Source organism: Rhineura floridana, chromosome 4 (assembly GCF_030035675.1).
Source record: "Rhineura floridana isolate rRhiFlo1 chromosome 4, rRhiFlo1.hap2, whole genome shotgun sequence".
Lineage (NCBI taxonomy): Eukaryota > Metazoa > Chordata > Lepidosauria > Squamata > Rhineuridae > Rhineura > Rhineura floridana.
Genome location: NC_084483.1, coordinates 184,857,063 through 184,881,838, shown reverse-complemented (window position 1 = coordinate 184,881,838; position 24,776 = coordinate 184,857,063). Strand labels below are relative to the sequence as shown.

At 43.6% G+C, this 24,776-nt stretch overlaps 1 protein-coding gene across 3 annotated transcripts in view; it reads right to left on the bottom strand.

Moving 5' to 3' along the window:
* Nucleotides 1–24,776, bottom strand: part of TTC7A (tetratricopeptide repeat domain 7A) — a 316,394-nt gene that overhangs the window by 174,714 nt on the left and 116,904 nt on the right. For all 3 annotated transcript variants that reach the window (XM_061625444.1, XM_061625445.1, XM_061625446.1), the window contains 2 exons: nucleotides 14,031–14,103; nucleotides 4,906–5,066 (listed from right to left, as the gene is read on the bottom strand). In XM_061625444.1, the coding sequence (XP_061481428.1) occupies nucleotides 4,906–5,066; nucleotides 14,031–14,103 (234 nt within the window). The remainder of the gene's footprint in view (nucleotides 1–4,905; nucleotides 5,067–14,030; nucleotides 14,104–24,776) is intronic.

Below are 24,776 nucleotides of genomic sequence, written 5' to 3'. Positions count from 1 at the left end.
CTCTCCAATCCCTTTTGTCCTCCAAACCACTTTGCTATGAAATTCGGTCTTGGAAAACTATACAGACTGCACTGCAGCACTATATGTGTTCCAGAGTTTCCATAGCTGATTGTCCACACTGACACCAGCACTCCTCCAAGCAAATCCCTCTGAACTGTCCTAATGTAACTGCCTAAGCCTAGTTAGCAGAGTTACCAACTCTTGTGAGATAAAGTCCTGGTACCTGGAAGGAGCATGGGAAACAGAGCACTGTGGGTTAAGGGATGGAAACTGATGGTTTATGGACCAGTTTATGAATGGAGCCTAGCAGGTCAGTGGAAGAAGGTGGAGGTATCCATTGGTAAAGGAGTGGTGGCCACAGGAAACACCTTTTTTAAAAAAAACTTCTCAAGAACTAGAGCTATTGCATGTTTAGAAGTTGCCTTGCCATTAAGCAATGTTAACAGTTTGTATGGCTTACCACATCTTTCACAGTGCTTTTATCTCACTGATATTTATTAGTTTCCAAAAACTGCTCTGCTTACCCTGGCTTTTGTTTTTATTAATTTTTACTTCTGTGATTTTTGTATTGGTTTAACTGGATTACTTTTACTGTAGGCCATTACAGATGGTATCAACAAACGGAAAATACATTTAAATAAATAAATTAGTTAAACAAAGACCAATCCCTACAATATATTTAAGGCAGTATCATACCACTTTAAACAGTCATAACTTTCCCCAAAAGAATCCTGGGAACTGTAGTTTGTTAAGAGTGTGCAGTGCAAGAATCGTCTCCGGAAGACCAAACGAGGAAGCAAAGAATGTCGGCTTGCTTTTAAGATTATTGATGTGCCACAAGTATCCACAGTATAAATTTAAAGCAGTATCATACCACTTCAACATTCATGGTTTCCCCATAAGAATCTGGGAACTGTATTTTGCTAAGGGTGCTGAGAGTTGTTAGGAGACCTCTATTCCCCTCACACAGCTACAATTTCCAGTGTGGTTTTTCAGATCAAATTCTCTTCCCAGGGAACTGTGGGAACTGGAGTTCTGCGAGGGAAACAGGGGTCTCCTAACAACTCTCATCACCCTTAACAAACTTCAGTTCCCAGGATTCTTTGGGAGAAGCCATAACTGTTTAAAGTGGTATGATACTGCTTTAAATGTATGGTTTGGAGGTGGCCCAAGTCATCTAAATGTATCTGTCAGTATTCACTTGTGTGCATCTGAAATACATCTGTATAAATTTAGCATTGCCAGCATTTACGTGTGAACACTGACGTTCACATTTCCACTGTAAACCATATTTATTTAGTACATTTATTTATATTACTGATCAGCAATGTGAAAGGAGATATATCCAAGGTCATTTTCTCCTTTGAAGAAGAAGCCGCCACGACTTCATAGGTCATGCTATTAAGAAATTAAATCTTTAAAGTGTATGGACAGAAAACTGGATATGTGGTTAAGCAGATAGGAAAATGTGCTATTCTGTAATATTTGAGAAGCAAGCAGGTGCTTGTGTAATTAAAGGAAGGGTTGTAATACACACTCACATGGGAGACAGGCTCAGGTTGCCCCCGCATAAGTGGTGCAGAGTCCAGTTCACTGACATCACACTCTATAAAGGGGCAAGAGGAACCAATGGCCAATCACATTCTCCTTTAGAAATTATAATCTGACCCGGTGAACAGCATCCAACTAAACTTTGTCTTGCTTGTCAACCTGACAAAGCCAAGACTGGGTCTTGGGGTCAGTCATTTTTGAAGTGAATTACATTCTCTCTCTAAATTTTCATGTACTAGCATGGCCTTGTAAAATGCATGGTACGGTCGTGAGTTACTACGTTACTGAAATAAATAGAAAATTATCCTCCTGTTGAAAAGATTATCCAACTCGCCTCTGGCAGCAGCATCCAGTCATTTTGTGGTATTTTGTTATATTTTATTCCTTGAAGGCTGTGTGTTCTGCCCCACCCATGCTGGAGTGCGTAGCAGTCTCGATTTTGTTCATTTTAAAAAGGTACTGCTGTTCTTCCATCTCCCCCCTCCCTCCCTCGGAACTATCCTCCAGAGTAGATTCATAAATTTGCTTCCCAGCTACCCAAATGAAGCTCACCAGAGACTGAACAAAGCCTCTACTTCTGTTTGCCTATGAATGCAAAAATGGGAGTGGACAGGCACCTGACAAACCAGATGCTATAAGTTTAGTGGGCAGGCCTGGCATTGCCAAACAGCATCCTTTGGTAGCATTCCTTGGGGAAAGGCAATAGCTCAGTGGTAGAGCACACACTTTGCCTGCAAAAGCTTCCAAGTTCAATTCCTGACATCATCATCATCAGTAGTTGTAGCAGCAGCGGTTAATTAATTAATTAATTAATTATACTACTTAATGGCAAAACAGACTTCTGCAACTTCCAATCATGGGAGGAAGGGCAGAATATAAATTTAATTAATAAATAAATAAAATGGTGCTGCACTACATCCCTGTTTAAAACCCTGTTGCCACAGCTTCTTATGTCTCTAGCTGCCGAGGCCACGGTATCCCAGCAGGGTACATCATTGATGCCTGCCTTGCCCCTCTCCCTGTTACATTTTTCCTAGAGCTCAACATCAGGCAACCATCATTTTAATTTTCCATAACGCTGCAGAGAAACACAACATCAGGAGCATTGTGGGAAATTTAAATGGTGACTGCCCTTGTGCCAATCAGAGGAGCTCCACTGCCAGATAAGCCCACTTGGGCGGGGACATCAAGATAGGAGGATGCACGCTGGAAGGCACTGGGTCAAGGACCCCTTCAGCCCTGAAGCTTGCCTTGCTAGTGGCTTTGTTTGGCTTGATGGGCCACAATTGTAGGCTTAGGTCATCACTTGTACACTTAACCTGTTGATCAAATGTAATGAATTGTTCTCTGATCCAAATACTGCATCCCCATACCCCATTTCACAGATGAGGACACTTTTGTGTACTTGTAATTATTCTACACCAAGGATCAGTGCCTTAGTGTGACCCACCTCCCATTTTGCATTGCTAATGTCTCTGTTCGCTGAGTGTTGGATACATTTACTCTGCGAAAACCAGAAGAGTGTTTGTTCTTGTTAAAGGTATACTTTAAACACACACACACACAGGTTATCAACAGTTACAAATACCACTCAGCAGCTGCACTATATTAAAAGGTAGGCTGGGGCATGCATTTATATGCTTGTTTACTCCCCATTCCTCACTCTGAGTTCTAACGGGCCCTGGGCACAGAGCTAAATGCTGAAGAATTTGTAAAAACTATAACAAGGCATCCCCCAAAAGTAAAATGAAGACAGTGTTTTGCTAGGAATTTACCAACTTACTTGACAGGTTTAAAATGGGCTTAGAAAAATTCATAGAGAAGGAGGCTACTAGTCATGATGGCTACAGGCTACCTTCAGGATCAGAGGCAGTTGGTCGGGAACAACAGCAACGGCAGGCTATTGTACTCAAGTCCTGCTTGTGGGCTTCCCATGGGCATCTGTTTGGTCACTGTGAGAAACTGGGTGCTGCACTAGGTAGGCCTTTGGTCTGATCCAGTAGGATTCTTCTTATGTTTTTAGGGAGAGGAACCAGTAAATCAGGACTGTCGTTGACAAATATTTGGAGGATATGACAGGGCTGTGACCATCGATATGCCAATCTATGTCTTTCTGAACACAGAAGCAAACTCTGAAGACTTCAATGAGGAATATATGTAACCCTGCTGAGCCTCAAAACACAGTACTTACACTGAGTCCAGACTGAAAAGAGAGAATCACAGACATCACTGCAGTAAATGTGAACGGTTAAGTCTTTTGTTCAACATGCACATCCATGCAGCATTTGCACTGCCTGCCACTGCTATCCAGATGTTGCCCCAATGTCTCAACACAGCATCAATCTTCTCTCCCAAACAATTAAACCATGTTTTCAGTTGGTGTTCGCTCTAAACCAGGTCCTCAGGCCAGGACAAGGAAAATGTCGAAATATATTTTCAGACACGTTTAAATACTGCTCCATAATCTCCACATCATACCTGCTTATTTTGATGTGATAAATCATTCTGTAATAATTTTGAGCTATTATTTTCCTTCATGGCAGCCTGAGCGATATGCGATTAAAATTTGATTGATAGCAAAGGCAAGGCTCAGTTACAGGAGTTATATGTTCTTGTTTGTAGCATAGATGTAGCCAGAGACCTCAAAGCCTGTTTTCCCTTCACTTTTCTGTGTTGGTTTCTGACAATGATTGTCAGTTGGTTGACTGACAATGATAATTATGACTATGCACATTTTAATTGGCTGTTCTTTCCAGAACTAACCATCATTTATTTCTTCACACTGGCTTCTGAATCTCCCCACCATCACCACTACTTTCAGGGGTTAATTAAATACATTTTAAAAGACACTTTTAAAAATAATTTTGAGAAGGAAAATTTGGAATAGAAAATATATATATAAAATCTTGCCGCGTACAAGGAGCTGCCTAATATGGAGTCAGGTAAGCATATCAGAGCACCTTGAAAGCAGGACCTGAGCACAACAGCACTCTCCCCACTCATGTTCCTCAGCAACTAGAAATCAGAGACATACTTCTTCAGACAGAGGAGGCAGAGCACAGCCATCATGCCTAGTAGCCACTGATAGCCTTATCCTCCATTAATTTGTCAAATCCCCTTTTAAAGCTGTCCAAGTTAGTACAAGTCTTTTTTCTAAACTAAAAAACCTCAAATGTTGTAACCTTTCCTCCCCTTACATATAAATTCTGCACTATACCAAAGGTTGTGTCTTTGCACAGATGTCCATATTTGTATCTAGTATCAGTACCAAAAAATATGCCTTCTCCCAGATGTACAAATCCTTTAGACTGCTTAACACCGTGAGACATTGCATGCATTCTTAATGTTGCTCACCTAAAGCAGTCTGGATACTCTGCCAGGGCCATGTTGATCACATCTAAAGCATGCTGATGGTGCTTTTGGGCAGAAAAAAGGAGGGCCAGCAAATGAAGAGAATTCATATCATCCTTGCACAGTTTCAGTGCTTCCTGGAGGTGTTCTATCGCATCACAAATCTGGAAAATAAAAATGATTTCTCTCACTTAATCCTACTTTGAGTTCTGTTCAGATTCATTTGTTTTGGTCCTTGAGCAAAACAAAACAAAAACCCACCCCCACACTGCTAAGATAATAGCACAGGCAGTATAAACAAAATTCATCAGCGTGAAATAAAACCAACTAAATTGTAAAGTAGGAGCATAAAAGGCATCTTGCACTTTATAAAAAGTGTATCAACAATCCATCTCATATTTAAGGAATATTCAGTCATATGGCAGTGATTGCTGGTGGCTCCATGTCAATGGGGCAGAGGAATTCACGTGGGGAATCACACCTTGGACAGCTCCTTGAAAATTCAGACTAAAAACCAGAGCAGATTCCACTGCCCCAGTGACATGGAGCCACCAGCCGCCACTGGTCATAGGTATCCAGAATATGTTCTGCTATATGTGGAGCAAAAGAAAGTTTTTGCTGCCGTTGCCCAATTTAAAGGGATGGGGCACCTGTAGCTCTCTAGATGTTACTGGACTCCAACTTTCATCGTTCCTGACAACACAGGTTGTGTTGGCTGGGGCTGATGAAACAGATCTAATGCCAAGCTCCAGGGAAAGGTCTGAAGGCATATCTTACTATGTAATAAAAAGGGAAGTTGTTACTCTCTTTCGCCATCATGATGTCACACAGCGTGACATTGGGAGTGGGGCACAGTAGTAAAGATGGCTGACTTGATGTAGGGTGTATGGGGCGGCGGCAGCACAATAGCAAAGGCAAATGGGATAGAGTGGGGACTGCGGATGTCGGGAGGATGAGTGAGCCAGTGGGCAGGCTAACGTGGCAGCGGCTGCAACCTGGGTAAGTAGGTGGGTGGGTAGGAGGCCGATGGCAGTGGTGGCAGCAGTAGAACAGCCAAGGCAAGCTGCATGATGCAAGTGAGCGAGCAAGCAGGCTGCATGGCAGCAGTGGCTGCAGCCTGGTTATGTGGGCAGGCAGCAGGCTGGTGGTGGTGCAAAAGAGAGGCAAGTGGACTGGGGTGGGGAGCCGGGGGTGGCAGTGGCAAGGGGGTGGTGAGTGAGCACTGGTAAGCTGTTCACATGGCGGCAGCAACATCAGCCTCAGCAGGAGGCAAGTAAGTGGCCAAGGTCGGGCAGTGGCTTTAGCTCCAGGCAGGGAGAAGGGGCGGAAGGCCAGAAAGTGGCCAGGGTAGGGCAGTGACGGTGGCGCCCTGGACAGCTGGGAGGCTGGCAAGGTTTGCAAATACCCAGGAGAGGGAAGCGATTTGTGAGTGCTGGGGGAGGGGAGGGGAACAGTTTCCAAGTGCTTGTGTGTGTATGTGTGTATGCACGCACACATCCTGTGTGTGTTTGAGAGTGCCTGATGTGTCTGTGTGTGCATGTGTCTGTCAGATAGAGAGTCCCTGAGTGTGCTTGGGGATGCCTTATGTGTGTGTTTGGGGGTGCCTGGGGTAGGTGGGTGTTAGTGAGCAAAGCAAGTAGGGGGGCTCTGCCCTCTTAGTACTACAGTAACTTTGCTGAAGCTAAACAGGTCAGGATCTGGTCAATGCCTGGTCAATCACCTAAGAATCCTTTACCTCCTGTTCTGGCATTCCATGGTGGAAGAAAGGCTTCAAATAAATATACTAACTAGCATCTGTGATAATAACAGACAAACCCCAGTGTTTTGAACATAACATGCTCCGTGCAGGATTAAACCCAAGAAGTGCCCCAGTGGATCGGACAAAGGCTCGTCTAGTCCAGCAGTGTTGCGAACTAAACTGAGACATGCAGCACAATCCTATACATTGACCTTCCCAAATCTGGTGCTTTCCATATGTTTTGGACTATAGCTTCCATTAGGTGCAATCAACATGGCCAACTATCAGGGATAATGAAGGCTGCAGTCCAAAACATCTAGAGAGCACCAGGAGGGGAAGGACACTATGTTTACTCAGAAGACAGCTCCACTGTGTTCAATGGAACTTTCTCCCAGGTCAGTGTGCACAGGACTGCAGCCCATATAATACTTACTTACATACTTATTTATTAGATGTATATCCCACCCTTTCTCCCAGTAGAAGCCCAGGGCAGCACCAAAGGGTACACTTTAAGCACCAAAAGGTTAGCTACGATGCAGTTAGTTGCCCTGATCACTCTATAGTAGAATGCCCTTAGAATTAAGTTTCCAGACAGTGGAAGCCTTGACATCTATAATGACTACAAAGCCACTTTCAAGTCTATGTGGCTTGACATTTTATCTTTCTGCTGCCTAAAGGAAATTCTCCAAGGAAATCATCCCCATTTGCTCTTGATAGCAGATCGCTAAGGGAGGAGTTGAGTCACCTTTAAGACAATACTCTAGAAAGGTATGAGGGTCTTTATCTGCTCAGAGGAGCATCTCTGGGATAGAGAAGTAGAGAGGAGAGTGGTTCAGGGTTTAAAAAAATGTGACAACAGATAGGACATTAATGGGTTTAGGTTCATTTTTCACACAGAAGTGCTTTTCACATAGGAACAGGTCAGAGCCGGCACCAGAGTGCAGCAGGCCCTTGGGCACCAGACTACAGGGGCGGTGGTGACAGGCAGTGGCAGTGGGCATCAGTAGATTAGCACACTGCATGCCTGCCATCACACAAGATGGCAGGAGTCTTGCTGATATCCCTACTGCTATCTTGGCTGATGGCAAACATACTCCCTCGGCATGCTAACATGGTGCTGTGGTGCCACAGGAAGCTGCACGGCCAACCGGCACCAGCAGCGGGGAGGGAGTGTTGCCTGAAGGGTGGCTGCTGCTCCTCGATCCACACTAGCATTGGGTCATGGGGCACACACTCCGTGACCTGATGCTGGCATGGATCGCAGAACGGAAACGACACCTGCCCAGCACCAGCACCAGGAGCCCCTCTCAGCACCAGGGGCTGTCAGCCATTGCCCAACCTGGCCACTTGCTGGTGCCGGGCCTGGAAGAGGTTAATGTGTAAAATGACCTTTAAACTGAAAGAACAATAAAAACACAAATACAGTAAGACACATCTAGGCTACAGTGTCCAAGTTTTTTTCCTCCCACTAAGAGAACTATAAACTCTTTTGAAACTATGGCTCACGAGAAAGAGTTGTCACTCAGTGACAGAGCATCTGCTTTGCAAGCAGAAGGCCCCAGATTCAATCAACAACATCTCCAGGCTGGCTCCTGTCTGAAACCTTGGACAGCAGCTGCCAGTCAGTGTTGACAGTACTGTGCTAGATGGACCGATGGTCTGACTAAGTATAAGGCCGCTTCCAATGTTTCTAAGGCTAAGTGGAGATGTGCCTTCTCCCATTTTGCCAACCAATTGGCAGGTAGCAAAATTGGGGGTGGGGAGATAAGGGATACAGAACAAACTGGGAGTGAAGTGGAGGCAAAGGAGGGCTTTACTACCACCACTAGTAGTGATCCTTACAATAGTTGCTGCCATTCTCCCCTTTCCACTGAATTCCTCTTCAGAACGACACTTCATCATCATGTAACATCTTCCAAGGGTGCTTTCCAGAGGAAAAACTGCAACCCCCAGTCTGGAGAGCTGTCACCACAGAACCGATGTTGGTGGTGGAAAAGAGTAACTCAAGCGGTCAATTTTACAAAAACTCCCCTTCCCCCACCTAAATACCTATGCTACTTAACCACAGCAAAGCTCAACATCCTCATTCTGGTCTCCCAGCCATGCTGTCCTCCCCACTGTGCTATACCAGCTGTCTGCATTAAAACGAAGGGGCAAAAGAGGACACAAATTTGCATATGCGAATTTATATGTGAGAGGGAAAGATGGCTGCTTAGCTGGTTGCTCCTGCAGAAGCTTCCCAACTTAACAGTAAGGAACTCCTATTCCCTCCTTGCTTTCCCACTGTCAATGTATTGGACTACGTGGTTTGCTGTATACTGAGTATGTATAGATGCAAATTTAGAAATATTATAATTTTATCAGAAATACAATCTATCTCTGCATCATGGGGATGATTATGACTGAGTAAACTTGTGTCTCTCCTCAGTCTGCAGTTCAGGTACTAATTGGTCATAGGCAACTTCAAGCCCCTGTTTTGTGGGGTGCATTCAACATGGTCCCAAGACTAAAGTTTTGTCATTGCAAGGATTTCTCCTTGTGCAATGGAACTATCTTCCCTTCTCCTCCCCTTGAGTGCCCCCTAAATACATTCTGGGTTTTCCTCCAACCGTCAGGTTTTGGGGTGGCTCAGAGTGCATGTGGGGGGAAGAGAGGGGGGAATCTTGTCATGCTAATTCTAGCATTAGCATTAAAAGTTAGTTGAATACTACCCTTTATCATTAAACTATACTTGGACTGGACATTCCTTCAAATAGAGGACACCTTCAAATGGAGGACCGTCCTTGCTAAAGTCAGACACATGGCCACCTTAAACTCCACTGGGTGAAAGCCAAGATGTCACAACTCAAAAGACACCCAAGTTCTCCTCAGGTTGCCCTAAGCAAGATATTCTCCACAAACTAAGGGCCTGGATTCAATACATACTGTTAGGGGATTGAGGGATGAGATAGATTGTTTCTTTGTGTCCCCTTCAAGCCTGTAATCTTGTATCTGAAGGTGGGATATGCAAGCAGGAAACCTGCTCTACTGGTCAGGTTTGGTTCCGTTGTTAAGCTAGCCTGTGAGTTAATGGACTTATTGAATGGTCAATCTGCATATCCAAAGGGAGCTACTGGAACTCTTTCAGGTGAGGGGTCCCCTCATCCTGGAGCCAAGGAGAATTTTGTGTTTTTATCTAGTCTGGAGAAGCTGTGAACTAGGTAGCAGACAGAGAGGATTGCTTGCTCTCTGGACCCCCAAAGCTATGGGCAATAGGGAGTAAGATTTGATGGACTGATAATGCTGTGAACTTCTCCATCTTAAGCTTAGGTTGGAATGTGTGTAAATAAAAACTATATATCCTATAAGACACCATAGTCTCCGCTGACCTTCTTTTCAAGGAAACCAAACCCTGGGTAAGTGCAGCAACCCCTGGAAGTCTTGCACAGCTCGGAGATTGAGGTGGCGTGTAACAATGCTATTATATGGGCAGGAAGAGAAGGTACCCCAAGCAGTCTTTCAAGAAATACTGATGGAAGTCAGATAATAAAAAAACTGATTTCTCAAAATGTGTCAGGAAAATAACTATTTATTTTACATGCTGCTTAATCATTAGCATTTCTAAACAGTGTATGTAAAAATTAACCAGAGAGAGAAAAAAGCAATAAAAACTCATAATACACCTGAACACTACCTAGAAATGCCTGTTAGAATGAGAAGGTCTTTGTCACACACCTAAACTTCAGCAAGGAGGGTGCCTGTCCAATCTCAGTTGGGAGAGAGTTCCACAGGCTTGGGCCCAAACACTGTATGTACTGCTTTTACAACTCGCTTTTTCGAGGGTTGGCCTATTTATACAGCTGTTCTTGATGCACAAGTTACAACCCTTGCCCTCAGTGACTTCACAGCCTCTGTCCCACAGCTGCTCACAACATTCTTTCAACCACTTCACAACAGCATTCCAAATCACAGTTCCTGCTAGCTGAGAAAAGGACAGCACTTTCCTAACAATAATATGTTGGAGGTTGAGCACTGGGAAGATGCAAAAACCCTGAATCAGACGGGCATACTTTCGGGGGGGGGGATCTCAGGAGCAACAATTTCACATTTGTTGCACTATTAACTGATTGTCAGGAAAGGTTCTGAGAAGCAGCTTTGATTTGTTGAGGCAATGGAAATTTGAAGTGAAGGTTTGGCTCCCTGATCCTATTCCCTCCCACCCTGTCCAAATACTTCCTTAAGACAATAAGAATGTCGGTATCCAGACCACTAGCCTCCTTCCACTTTTAACTGAGCATCAGTGGACAAACAAATAAATGAGGAAGCAAAAGAGCTTAATGTCAACAGATCCTGATATTTTACTGGAAGTTTTAAACAAGTCAACTGAAAATAGACACAAAGTTTTCTAAGATGCATTTCCAGGATAGTCAAAACAAAGAAGTATGATCTGGTTGTTAGAGAAATTAACTCTGGCCTGGCAGACTGGGTTTCCACACAGGGTTGCTTGGCAGAACACAGATGACTGACAGGCAATTCAGTTCCCCACCACCACCTCCATCCCCTTGCATTATGGAGATGCAGTGACAGGAAGTACTGTACCCACAGAATTTCTCCCAGTTGTGCAGCAGTTAAAAGGACAAACACACTGCCAGAAAATGGGTGGCAATTCAAATCCCCACTAAACTCTCAGCCTCAGTTTTTTAGCTGTAAAATGAGGATAGCATTGTTTTATTGTGTAGGGTTGCTGTGAGGACTACTAAGTTTGCAAAAGGGGCTGTGTATATTTCCGGGACAAATAATGAGTTTCATAATTGAGTGTAGTTTTGCAAAAGCAGGCACTGGACAAATATTGATGAAACTTGGAGTTTTAAGCAGCCACATATGCAGGAGAAACATGGAACCTGTGTAGCTCAGATGATGCCCTGAAATGCCAGCTGAAAATGGACCAGATGTTCAGATGGCTATTGGTTTTACTACACTGGCTGTGTAGAAACTAAGGCTATTGATATACTGTTGACTCTGCTGCTGGGAGTGCACACAAGAACATAAGCTCTGCTGGATCAAGCCAAAAGCCTGTCTAGTATAGCATCACACAGTGGCCAATCAAATGTCTAGAGGAAGCCCACAAAATAAGCCCTCTCCCACTGTTGTTCCGCTGGAACTGGTATTCGCTGGCATGGTACTTCTGATCCTAGCAGAAGAATATAGCCATCATGACCAGCAGCCACTTACAGATAGCCTTATCCTCCATGAATTTGTCTAATTCCCTTTTAAAGCTGTCTGTTGTGGTGGTCATCACCACATCTTCTGGTGGTGAGCTCCAGAGTTTAACTATGTGCTATGTGAAGAAGTATTTCACACAGTGCATTGGATCAAGCCTACAATGCAGCAATGTGAGCCCTGGTGTAGGCTGCCAAGCACAGCAGAACCTGCCCAGCTTCACTGAGGTGGTGAATGAAGACTAGGGGCTAAGCCAGGGGTGGGGAACCTTGTGGCCCTCCAGGCCTCCCTATCTGGCCTCCAGGACTTTGCCCTGATTACACCTCCTTCCTAGGCCACACCCCTCACTGACTGCTCTGAGCCTTCCTCGACTGACTTGAACTGTGCTGACGACTGTCCCTTGCTTGCCTGAAAGGAGAACAGAGAGATGTGTGTGTAGAAACATCTGCTTTCTTGTGTGGCTAGAATGTAACCCATTGCACAAAGGTAAGAGTTGCAACTGTTGCCCACCCATCTTTTTGCTTTGGCCCTACCCATCATGGACATGTGGTCCCTGGACGGTTGTCTACAAAATAATGTGGCCCTTGGGTTGAAAAAGGTTCACCAGCGCTGGATTAAGCAAAGGTGGTTAACAAGTCTTCTTAGTCTTCCTGCTGTTTGTTTCTATTTAAGAAATTGTAAAGTTGTGATGCATCAGCATCTTCTAAGCTGCCTTGCTGAGTGATAAGGACCCAATGAGTGGCAACAGCCCAACAAGACAACTCAACAGAATCTGGACTCATAAACAGAAGGTGAGGAATTGACTGAACAGTCACACTGATGTAGTTCCATTTGTTTTGGAATGCTGACCCCTTGTCAGGGGCCACCAAACTGGCTGATGAAAGCCTTAATCATGACGCTCGCTCGTTAATATAATCTGCCAGATACATTAGTAAGTATTATTTAGCCTTCAGTTAATCAGAAAGAGAATACATTAGATAGTTTAAATTATTAAGGATATTAAAAATGCATTAAGAAAATGTTTATCGTGAGCTACGCTGGCAAAAGCAGAATTGGATATTTTAGAGGCCTAAAAATAAATATGTCTCGGGTATCAGCAACACACTCCAAGCATGCTTTAAAGATTTATACCCTGTTAAATGGAGGAAAACAGGGCAGCCTCAGAAGAATCAAGCCAACACTAATCATTAGTGAATATCATTCACTGGGTCTTATGCTGAACTTTATTCTAGGCCCTTTTTGACATATATATATATTCTCTCCCTTTTATTTGTGTTTATGAAGACAAGCAGTAGCTCATGTGCAAATAGGTATGATACCCAAATCCTACACCTGAAAATGAGCTTGGACAAAATGGGCACTCTTAGCATACCTCTGTTTCCCTGAGACTCTAGGCCAGCCATCACCAATCTAGTGCCTTCCAGATGTTTTGGACTACAACTCCCGTCAATCTCAACCTGCACAACCACGCTAGCTGGGACTCATGGGAGTTGTAGTCCAAAACATTGGAAGGTACCAGTTTGGTGAGGGCTGTTCTAGGCTATAGTAGAATAATTACCCAGCCTAATGATAAACAAACAGATAAAAATGCCAAATATAGCTAAATGGAGAACAATCTTTAATAAGCATGGCTCACATTAAACTTCGAATAATTTTGGAAAACAAAACATTGAGGGTGGTATTCAATATCAGTCCTATTCAGAGCAGACCCACTGAAGTTAATGACAACTTAGCTTTGTTAATTTCAATGGGTCTACTCTGAGTAGGATTTAGTTGAATACAACTCTGAGGGTTTTATTCCTCAGACCAAAATCCTGTAGTAATATTTATACTGATTCCCTAGATTCTAAGGCCTAGAAGCTTCTCTTGTGGTTTTAAGTCTTGAATAAAGATGCTTAAGAACAGAGTAAATAAAACTGTAATTTGCACACCTTGAAAGCTGGCAAAACATGTAACTTTATGTTTAATAAGAGGCCTTTAAAGTACTAAAGCACAATTTACTCCCTCACTGTGATAGTCCTGGCCTCCTTTTGGGAGGAAGGGCAGGATATAAATTTATAAATAAATAGGAATAAAATAAAATAGGAAAAACACAGTCATAAGGGAAAAGATTCTTTGAACGGCAGCAACAAATGGATGTACATTCTAAACTTCCTTCTGCTGCTTTATAGTCTCCAGTCTATGTACTTACCTGCCTGACAAGAGCCAGCTGCAATGAGAAGTAGAGGATAATTTGATGGTCTTCAGGTGCCAACTGCTGTGCTCTACAAAAGGCAAATATTAATAGAAAAGAGAACAGATCATGATAATGGTTTTACCTATGTTGCTACACATTATGCTCTTAGCTGAACATTTCAGGATGGAGCCTAGCAAGTAATGAAAGTAAGTACCAGCTTCAGGTTTAGTGGGAGCAAGCGACTGGTGCCATGAGATTGCCTGGGTATAAGATACTATTGGGTCACAGTTTTCTCTCTGCTCTGGAGAGCCAGTATGATTGCTGGACATTGATCAAAAAAGCCTGGCTTCGGATGTGCATTCAGCCATAAAGTTCATTGTGTGGCTTTGGGCAAGCCATTATCACTCTGCCTAACCTACCTCACAGGACTATTGTGATGATTGAGACATAATAACGGAATCCTGCTGGATCAGTTCAAAGAACCATCTCACCTACCACCCTGATTCATGTGAGGCCAACCTGATGTTTCTGGTAATCTCACAAGTAGGATTTAAGCTTCCCCCCCCATCACAATTGGTACCCTCTCTGCAACAGGTCTTCAATGGCATACTGTCTCTGAACACTGATGCTCCATTTTCCTATCATGGCTAAGAGTGGGTGACAGACCTATGCACCAAGACTTTTTAAACAAACAGGCAAAGTCTCATGCATGCTAACCTGGAGGAAGAGTGGATAAATCACTAAATAGGATTATATACTAAACTTGGATGATAGGGGCTTGCCCAGAATACAAGGAAAGGATTATTGAGGATTGAATCATAGAATCATAAAGTTGGAAGAGACATTGGAAGTCATCTAGTCCATCCCCTGGCTCAGTGCAGAATTGGCAAGGTTAGGTTAGATTTGATTTATTGAATTTATGTATTACTTCCCACAACAAAAAGTCCCAAAGCAATTTATAACAAGAACAAAATACAATTATAAAAATACATAAACATATTCAAAACACTATTGTTGTTTTGTGCCTTCAAGTCGATTACGACTTATGGCGAACCTATGAATCAATGACCTCCAAGAGCATCTGTCATGAACCACCCTGTTCAGATCTTGTAAGTTCAGGTCTGTGGCTTCCTTTATGGAATCAATCCATCTCTTGTTTGGCCTTCCTCTTTTTCTACTCCCTTCTGTTTTTCCCAGCATTATTATCCTTTCTAATGAATCATGTCTTCTCATTATGTGTCCAAAGTATGATAATCTCAGTTTCATCATTTTAGCTTCTAACGATAGTTCTGGTTTAATTTGTTCTAACACCCAACTATTTGTCTTTTTTGCAGTCCGTGGTATCTGCAAAGCTCTCCTTCAACACCACATTTCAAATGAGTTGATTTTTCTCTTATCTGCTTTTTTCACTGTCCAACTTCCACATCCATACACAGAGATTGGAAATACCACGGTCTGAATGATCCTGACTTTAGTGTTCAGTGATACATCTTTACATTTGAGAACCTTTTCTAGTTCTCTCACAGCTGCCCTACCCAGTCCTAGCCTTCTTCTGATTTCTTGACTATTGTCTCCATTCTGGTTAATGACTGTGCCAAGGTATTGATAATCCTTGACAAGTTCAATGTCCTCACTGTCGACTGTAAAGTTGCATAAATCTTCTGTTGTCATTACTTTAGTCTTTTTGACGTTCAGCTGTAGTCCTGCTTTTGTGCTTTCCTCTTTAACTTTCATCAGCATTCGTTTCAAATTGTAACTGGTTTCTGCTAGTAGTATGGTATTGTCTGCATATCTTAAATTACTGATATTTCTCCCTCCAATTTTAACACCTCATTCTTCTTGGTCCAATGCTGCTTTCCGTATGATATGTTCTGCGTACAGATTAAATAAATAGGGTGATGAAATACACCCCTGTCTCACACCCTTTCCGATTGGGAACCAATTGGTTTCTCCATATTCTGTCCTTACAGTAGCCTCTTGTCCAGAGTATAGGTTGCACATCAAGACGATCAGATGCTGTGGCACCCCCATTTCTTTTAAAGCATTCCATAGTTTTTCATAATCTACACAGTCAAAGGCTTTGCTGTAATCTATAAAGCACAGGGTGATTTTCTTCTAATCTTTCCAACTAATTTCAACTAATCTTTGGTGCTGCTCAAATGCCAGGAAAAACAAAAACATCTTTGCCTGTGGAGAGCACCCTGGGGAGTGCATTCCACATACAGAAAGCTACTACAGAAAAGGCCCATTCTCTCTTTGTCACCCTCCACTGCAGGTGGAATGCAGAGAAGAGCCTCTAATGACAATCTCAGGATCTGAGCAGCTTTCTATGGGGACAGGAAATCCTTTATGTATAGGAGTCCCAACTTGTATAAGGCTTTAAAGTTGAAAACAAAAATGCTTTCTTCAGGTACATCCACAGTAAAAGACAGAGAAAAGAAATGGTGATACAGCTACTCAGTGAGGATGGCAAAATGATAACAGATGACAAAGAAAAGGCAGAAATGCTCAATTCCTACTTTGGCTCAGTCTTCTCACAAAAGAGGGTCTATGACCCTCCTGGGAAATGTAAAGTTGAAGAGGCAGGATTGCAGCTGGAAAATGATAACCAAATAGTCAAGGAATATCTAATCACTTTGAATGAGTTCAAATCTCCAGGGCCCAACAAACTGCATTCTAGAGTATTGAAGGAACTGGCTGAAGAACTTTTGGAACCACTGTCTATTATCTTTGTGAAATCATGGAGGACTGGTGAAGTGCTGGATGCCTGGAAGAGGGCTAATGTTGTCCCAATCTTCAAAAAGGGCAAAAAGGAGGATATCAGACTAACATCAATCTCTGGGAAAATTCTGGAGAAGATTATAAAGCAGTCAATCTGTAAGCAGCTTGAGAACAATGCAGTGATTACTAGATGCCAACATGGATTTATCAAAAACAAAGCCTGCCAGACGAATCTTATCTCATTTTCTGATTGGGTAACCTCTCCCATAGACTGTGGAAATGCTGTGGACATAATATATCTCGACTTCAGCAAAGCTTTTGACAAAGTGCCCCATGATATGCTGATTAGCAAGCTAGCTAAATGTGGGCTGGATGGAACAATTATCAGATGGATCCACAGTTGGCTATAGAATCATACTCAAAGAGGGCTTATTAATGGCTCCTTCTCAATCTGGGGGGAGGTAATGAGTGGGGTACCGCAGGGCTCAGTCCTGGGCCCAGTGCTCTTCAACATTTTTATTTATGACTTGGATGAGGAGGTGCAGGGAATGCTTATCAAATTTGCAGATGATACAAAATTGGGAGGGATAGCTAATACTTTGGAAGACAGAAACAAAATTCAAAGAGATCTTGATAGGCTGGAGCATTGGGCTTAAAACAGAATGAAATTTAACAGGGATGAGTGCAAAGTTCTACACCTGGGAAAAAGAAACCAAATGCACAGTTATAAGACGGAGAATACTTGGCTCAGCAATACTACATGCGAGAAGGACCTTGGAATTGTTGTTGATCACAAGCTGAATATGAGCCTATAGTGCAATGTGGCTACAAAAAAGGCAAATGCTCTTTTAGGTTGCATTAACAGAAGTATAGTTTCCAAATCATGTGAAGTAAGCAAGGAGCTGAGTCTAGTGCCCCTTCTTTGCAGTTGAACCCCCTGTGCTTGAACCTTGGCTTGGTGAGACTATGGTCACCTTCACAGCATACATTTATTCCACTATTATTCCACTATGTATTATTCCACAATTGCCAGAGTGGTTAATAGCCAGTCCCAGAGAACTCTGGAAATTGTAGCTCTATGAGCGGAATAGGAGTCTCCTAACAGCACCCTTCACAAACTACAGTTCCCAGGATTCTTTGGGGGAAACCATGGCTGTTTAAAGTGGAATAAATGTATGGTCTGAATGTTTTTTTAGCTACACCGTGAGCCTTGCTCTTGTGGATAAGTGTTTTGGTAAAAGACTTTTACCTCTTTGCACTGAGACCCTATCCCCTGAGGACATCTCCCAGAGCATGACTGTATGTCTTGTTACCTACAATGACAAAAGAGGAGCCACTGCCATTGTCACTGAGATTATGCAATATTTGTCTTTAGAGCAGCAGCTGCAACCTACCGCCCGCCCCCCACACTTATTCAAACAAGTGCAAAGACAGTGGGAAACACACATGAAATCAAGGATAAGGCTGGGTTGGCTGGGATGAACTCAAGAAACCAGGCAATGGAAAACAACTATAAAAATGCCAGCCCTTCATGTTGCAGATGCAGAACTTGGCCCATTTATAACATGCCTCTCTGACAAAAAGTGACAGGTGAGTTATGAGCAGGTGTTTGGATATTTGACTAAGATGGAGAAGCCATTCAGTAGCTGCAAAATCCAGGGCCTAGTCTGTCCTCGATGACATTGCTGAAAGTAATTCAGGATGAGCACAATCAACAGACCTGACTCTCTTCTACCGACACTGAGAGCTTGCTTCTTCATTATAGGAGTCTGAAACAACCAATTCCATCACTGGTGGGGAGGGGAGTGGAAATAGAAAGGAGGAAACATATTGAAGAATATGTTTCAATATATTATCAGTGTAATAGGTTAAATTATGACAGGGAAACCTGTGGCTCTTCAGATGTTGCTGGACTATGACTTCCATTATGCCTTCCAACTGGCCATGCCGGCTGGGGATGATGGGAGCTGGAGTTCAACAAATCTAGAGCAACCTTTCCCAATCTTTTGGTCCACAGATGTTACTGGACTACAGTTCCCATAATTCCTGACCATTGGCAATGCTGGCTGGGGCTGATGGTTGTTGTAGTTCAGCAACATCTGGGGACCTAAAGGTTGGGAAAGGCTGATCTATGTTGGCTACCCCTGGTTTAAATGATGAGGATTGCAGCTTTATAACTCTTTAAGATTAAAAAAGGATATGTCCTCAAACATGGATTCAGTGGGTTACATTAAGATTGTGGGGTAGGAATATGTTTATTGACGGTATAATTAATAAACAAGTTGTTTGTGCATTTTAACATACCGTTTATATTCTGTTTATGTATTGTATGTAATATACTTAAAATAACTAATTCTCCTTCCCCCCCCAAAAAAAAATCACCCTAATTCAAGGATGCAAATAAGAGCTGATTCTAGAATCACCAGGTACATGGGAGGACTGGGCTTCCATTTTTTAATAGATAAGTAGTAGCAGAAATTGCAAAATGAGCATCTTTTGGCAATTTGAAACCAGGTCTCTCCAGTCCTACATCACACAATACATTTAAAGCACTGTTATACCACTTGGCTTCCCCCAAAGAATCCTGGGAACTGTAGTTTGTTAAGGGTGCTGAGAGTTGTTAGGAGACCCAGATTCCCCTCACAGAGCTACAGTTCTTAAATGGGAGAAGCCATGACTGTTAAAGTGACATAAGAGTACTTTAAATGTATAGTGACCCTAGTTCAACTGTTACACCATGCTCTCTCACATACACAGAAAACAATATTAAGAAGTGGGCTCTATAATACATGTCAGGGCTGACGATAGTTTCTGGATCAGCAAAGACTGAAGCCCACTGTGCCCTTCAGTCTTGCCCCTGCACATACGCTTACACCTATCAGGCATGTTGTAGCAGCTGGAGTCCAGCAACATCTGGAGAGCACCACATTGGCTACCCCTGTCTTAAGACAACTAACAATACCCTCAAAAATGGAAGCTTGAGATGCAACACACATACACACCATATGTAACATCCTTACTGGAATCTAACAACCAAGAAGGCAGCACAAATAAAACGATCTTTCACCACCACTTAAGTAAGATGTTGGTGGGATCCTGAAGGATGAGAATTCCACCACTGTGAAGCAACTGCTGAGAACAGCTCCTTGTGTGCCCTTGTTGAGCGGATTCATCACTCAGGTGGCAACGGTGGGATAGTGTGCTCTTTTATCTTAGAGGCTGGAATGAAGGTACTCTGAGGCAAGCCGGGTGCAAGCCATTTAACAGTTTATAGGTCGCGACTAACACCTTGCATTTTGCTTGGAAGGCTACAGCAAGGCAGCAGAACACCTGCGGCGTTTATATGTTGTGCCCTTGCCTGGAATGGAGAAGCACAGCCAGGAAGCAGAGAGTTGCTGCTGCTGTTTCTATCAGCTTTCCTAGCTGCATGTGGCAACTGCAGTTTTCCTCCTTGCAAAAAGGGTTGTCAAGATTATCTCATGCGTGCACGCACACGCACACACACACAGCTTTATACCAGGTCAGGCTATCTGTCCAACCAGCAAAAGTGGGTAGAGCAATGGCTATACATTTTACCTTTGTACACTAGGCTACTTTCTACACACACCCATGAGCCTCTCTCTCTCTCCTCTCCATCCAAGTAACCAAGAGGCATCATCAGAGTTCACAGGCGCATTCCAGGTATAAACATTCAAGGAGGATATGCAGTGGAGATGTGGAGGGGTGTGGGCTGGGGAGAGCCCCGAGGGCTACACAGAGAGGCATGGAGGCCACATTTGGCTCCTGGGCCTAAGGTTCTTCATCCCTGAGGTAGCCCAATATTGAGGAAGAGGGAAACGATCCCTTAGAAGGGACCCATTCCTTGGGGGATGAGCAGCTATCCTCTCGTGCTGAGGATATATCTCCAGGGGGTGGAGGGATCCTTGTAGTGGGTGATTCGATCATTAGGAACATAGACAGTGGGGTGTGTGATGGGCGTGTAGACCGCAAGGTGTTTTGCCTGCCTGTTGCGAAGGTTGCGGATATCGCCCGTCGTTTAGATAGTTTGGTAGACAGTGCTGGGGAGGAGTCAGTGGTCGTGGTGCACGTTGGCACCAGCAACATGGGAAAATGCAGCCGTGAGGTCCTGGAAGCAAAATTTAGGTTGCTAGGTAGGATGCTGAAAGCCAGGACCTCCAAGGTGGCTTTCTCTGAAATGCTACCGGTTCCACGCGCAGGACCAGCCAGACAGGCCCAGCTTTGCAGTCTCAATGCGTGGATGAGACGATGGTGTCGGGTGGAAGAGTTTGGATTTGTTAGGCACTGGGGAACATTTTGGGACAAGCCAGGCCTGTACAAAAGGGACGGACTCCACTTGAACCAGAATGGAACCAGACTGCTGGCACTTAAAATTAAAAAGGTAGCAGAGCAGCTTTTAAACTGACTGAGGGGGGAAACCCGACAGGAGCTGAGAAAGGTCCGGTTCGGAATAAACCTCCCCCCTGGGATAAAAACCAAAGAAATGATGAAATTTTAAAAGGGGTAGGCCTAGAAGTAGGCATTGTGAGAGCAGGGGCACAGGATATCAATTCAGAAGGGCAAAAGTACCACAGGCCAAACCAAAAATGCCAAAGACACTTGAAGAGAGACACTGCTTACAAGTGCCTGTACGCTAATGCTAGGAGCCTCCGAACCAAGATGGGAGAACTGGAGTGCTTGGTCTTAGAGGAGAGCATTGATATAGTGAGCATAACCGAGACCTGGTGGAATGGAGAAAACCAGTGGGATACGGTTATCCCTGGATATAAACTATATCGGAAGGACAGGGAAGGACGTATTGGTGGCGGAGTCGCTCTATACGTGAAAGAAGGCATTGAATCCAGCAAGCTCGAAACCCCAAAAGAGGCAGACTCCTCCACAGAATCGTTGTGGGTGGTGATACCGTGCCCCAGGAGGGACTTAATACTGGGAACGATCTATTGTCCCCCTGATCAAACTGCTCAGGGAGACCTTGAGATGAGATATGAAATTGAGGAACCATCCAAACTAGGAAATGTGGTAGTAATGGGTGACTTCAACTACCCGGACATAGACTGGCCGCATATATGTTCCAGTCATGACAAAGAAGCAAAGTTTCTAGATATTCTAAATGACTATTCCCTAGACCAGTTGGTCATGGAACCGACCAGAGGGACGGCAACCCTGGACTTAATCCTCAGTGGGGACCGGGACCTGGTGCGAGATGTAAGTGTTGTTCAACCGATTGGGAGCAGTGACCACAGTGCTATTAAATTAAACATACATGTAAATGGCCAATTGCCAAGAAAATCCAACACGGTCACATTTGACTTCAAAAGAGGAAACTTCACAAAAATGAGGGGATTGGTAAAAAGAAAGCTGAAAAACAAAGTCCAGAGGGTCACATCACTCGAAAATGCTTGGAAGTTGTTTAAAAACACTATATTAGAAGCTCAACTGGAGTGCATACCGCAGATCAGAAAAGGTACCGCCAGGGCCAAGAAGATGCCAGCATGGTTAACGAGCAAAGTCAAGGAAGCTCTTAGAGGCAAAAAGTCTTCCTTCAGAAAATGGAAGTCTTGTCCGAATGAAGAAAATAAAAAAGAACACAAACTCTGGCAAAAGAAATGCAAGAAGACAATAAGGGATGCTAAAAAAGAATTTGAGGAGCACATTGCTAAGAACATAAAAACCAACAACAAAAAATTCTATAAATACATTCAAAGCAGGAGACCATCTAGGGAGGCGATTGGACCCTTGGATGATAAGGGAGTCAAAGGAGTACTAAAGAACGATAAGGAGATTGCAGAGAAGCTAAATGAATTCTTTGCATCTGTCTTCACAGTGGAAGATATAGGGCAGATCCCTGAACCTGAACTAACATTTGCAGGAAGGGATTCTGAGGAACTGAGACAAATAGTGGTAACGAGAGAGGAAGTTCTAAGCTTAATGGACAATATAAAAACTGACAAATCACCGGGCCCGGATGGCATCCACTCGAGAGTTCTCAAAGAACTCAAAGGTGAAATTGCTGATCTGCTAACTAAAATATGTAACTTGTCCCTTGGGTCCTCCTCCGTGCCTGAGGACTGGAAAGTGGCAAATGTAACGCCAATCTTCAAAAAGGGATCCAGAGGGGATCCCGGAAATTACAGGCCAGTTAGCTTAACTTCTGTCCCTGGGAAACTGGTAGAAAGTATTATTAAAGCTAGATTAACTAAGCACATAGAAGAACAAGCCTTGCTGAAGCAGAGCCAGCATGGCTTCTGCAAGGGAAAGTCCTGTCTCAGTAACCTATTAGAATTCTTTGAGAGTGTCAACAAGCATATAGATAGAGGTGATCCAGTGGACATAGTGTACTTAGACTTTCAAAAAGCATTTGACAAGGTACCTCACCAAAGACTTCTGAGGAAGCTTAGCAGTCATGGAATAAGAGGAGAGGTCCTCTTGTGGATAAGGAATTGGTTAAGAAGCAGAAAGCAGAGAGTAGGAATAAACGGACAGTTCTCCCAATGGAGGGCTGTAGAAAGTGGAGTCCCTCAAGGATCGGTATTGGGACCTGTACTTTTCAACTTGTTCATTAATGACCTAGAATTAGGAGTGAGCAGTGAAGTGGCCAAGTTTGCTGACGACACTAAATTGTTCAGGGTTGTTAAAACAAAAAGGGATTGTGAAGAGCTCCAAAAAGACCTCTCCAAACTGAGTGAATGGGCGGAAAAATGGCAAATGCAATTCAATATAAACAAGTGTAAAATTATGCATATTGGAGCAAAAAATCTTCATTTCACATATACGCTCATGGGGTCTGAACTGGCGGTGACCGACCAGGAGAGAGACCTCGGGGTTGTAGTGGACAGCACGATGAAAATGTCGACCCAGTGTGCGGCAGCTGTGAAAAAGGCAAATTCCATGCTAGTGATAATTAGGAAAGGTATTGAAAATAAAACAGCCGATATCATAATGCCGTTGTATAAATCTATGGTGCCGCCGCACTTGGAATACTGTGTACAGTTCTGGTCGCCTCATCTCAAAAAGGATATTATACAGTTGGAAAAGGTTCAGAAGAGGGCAACCAGAATGATCAAGGGGATGGAGCGACTCCCTTACGAGGAAAGGTTGCAGCATTTGGGGCTTTTTAGTTTAGAGAAAAGGCGGGTCAGAGGAGACATGATAGAAGTGTATAAAATTATGCATGGCATTGAGAAAGTGGATAGAGAAAAGTTCTTCTCCCTCTCTCATAATACTAGAACTCGTGGACATTCCAAGAAGCTGAATGTTGGAAGATTCAGGACAGACAAAAGGAAGTACTTCTTTACTCAGCGCATAGTTAAACTATGGAATTTGCTCCCACAAGATGCAGTAATGGCCACCAGCTTGGATGGCTTTAAAAGAAGATTAGACAAATTCATGGAGGACAGGGCTATCAATGGCTACTAGCCGTGATGGCTGTGCTCTGCCACCCTAGTCAGAGGCAGCATGCTTCTGAAAACCAGTTGCCGGAAGCCTCAGGAGGGGAGAGGCACCTGGTTGGCCACTGTGAGAACAGGATGCTGGACTAGATGGGCCACTGGCCTGATCCAGCAGGCTCTTCTTATGTTCTTATGTTATGTTCTTATTGTCATGAACCTGTAATGGTCATGAGTTATTAAAAATCTGCTGACAACACTTTGGCTCCAGTAAGGGACTCTGGGAGATGGTTACAGTCAGAAAAGACAAGCCTTGCCAATTTGTAAAGTTAAGTTTCATTTTTCCAGCTGAAGACGGTTAGAAGAAGCCTTAACAAGCTGCACCTGTTTATCTTTGTTGATTAGCAAGTGCCTGGCACCCAAGGTCATCCTTGGCCTATGCAGTTGGAAAACACCGTTGGGAGGGGGGCCTGAAGGCGCGAAAATGTGAGAAACATCGAGAAGAAAGTTACATCAGTCAATTCCTGATTGGTCAATTAATCTTGGACCGTTAGGATCCTTTTCCCTTAAGTATAGGGCTAGGGACCCATAGCCTTTGTTCTCTGTTCTCTGCCTATGCTGACTGGCACCAGAGTTC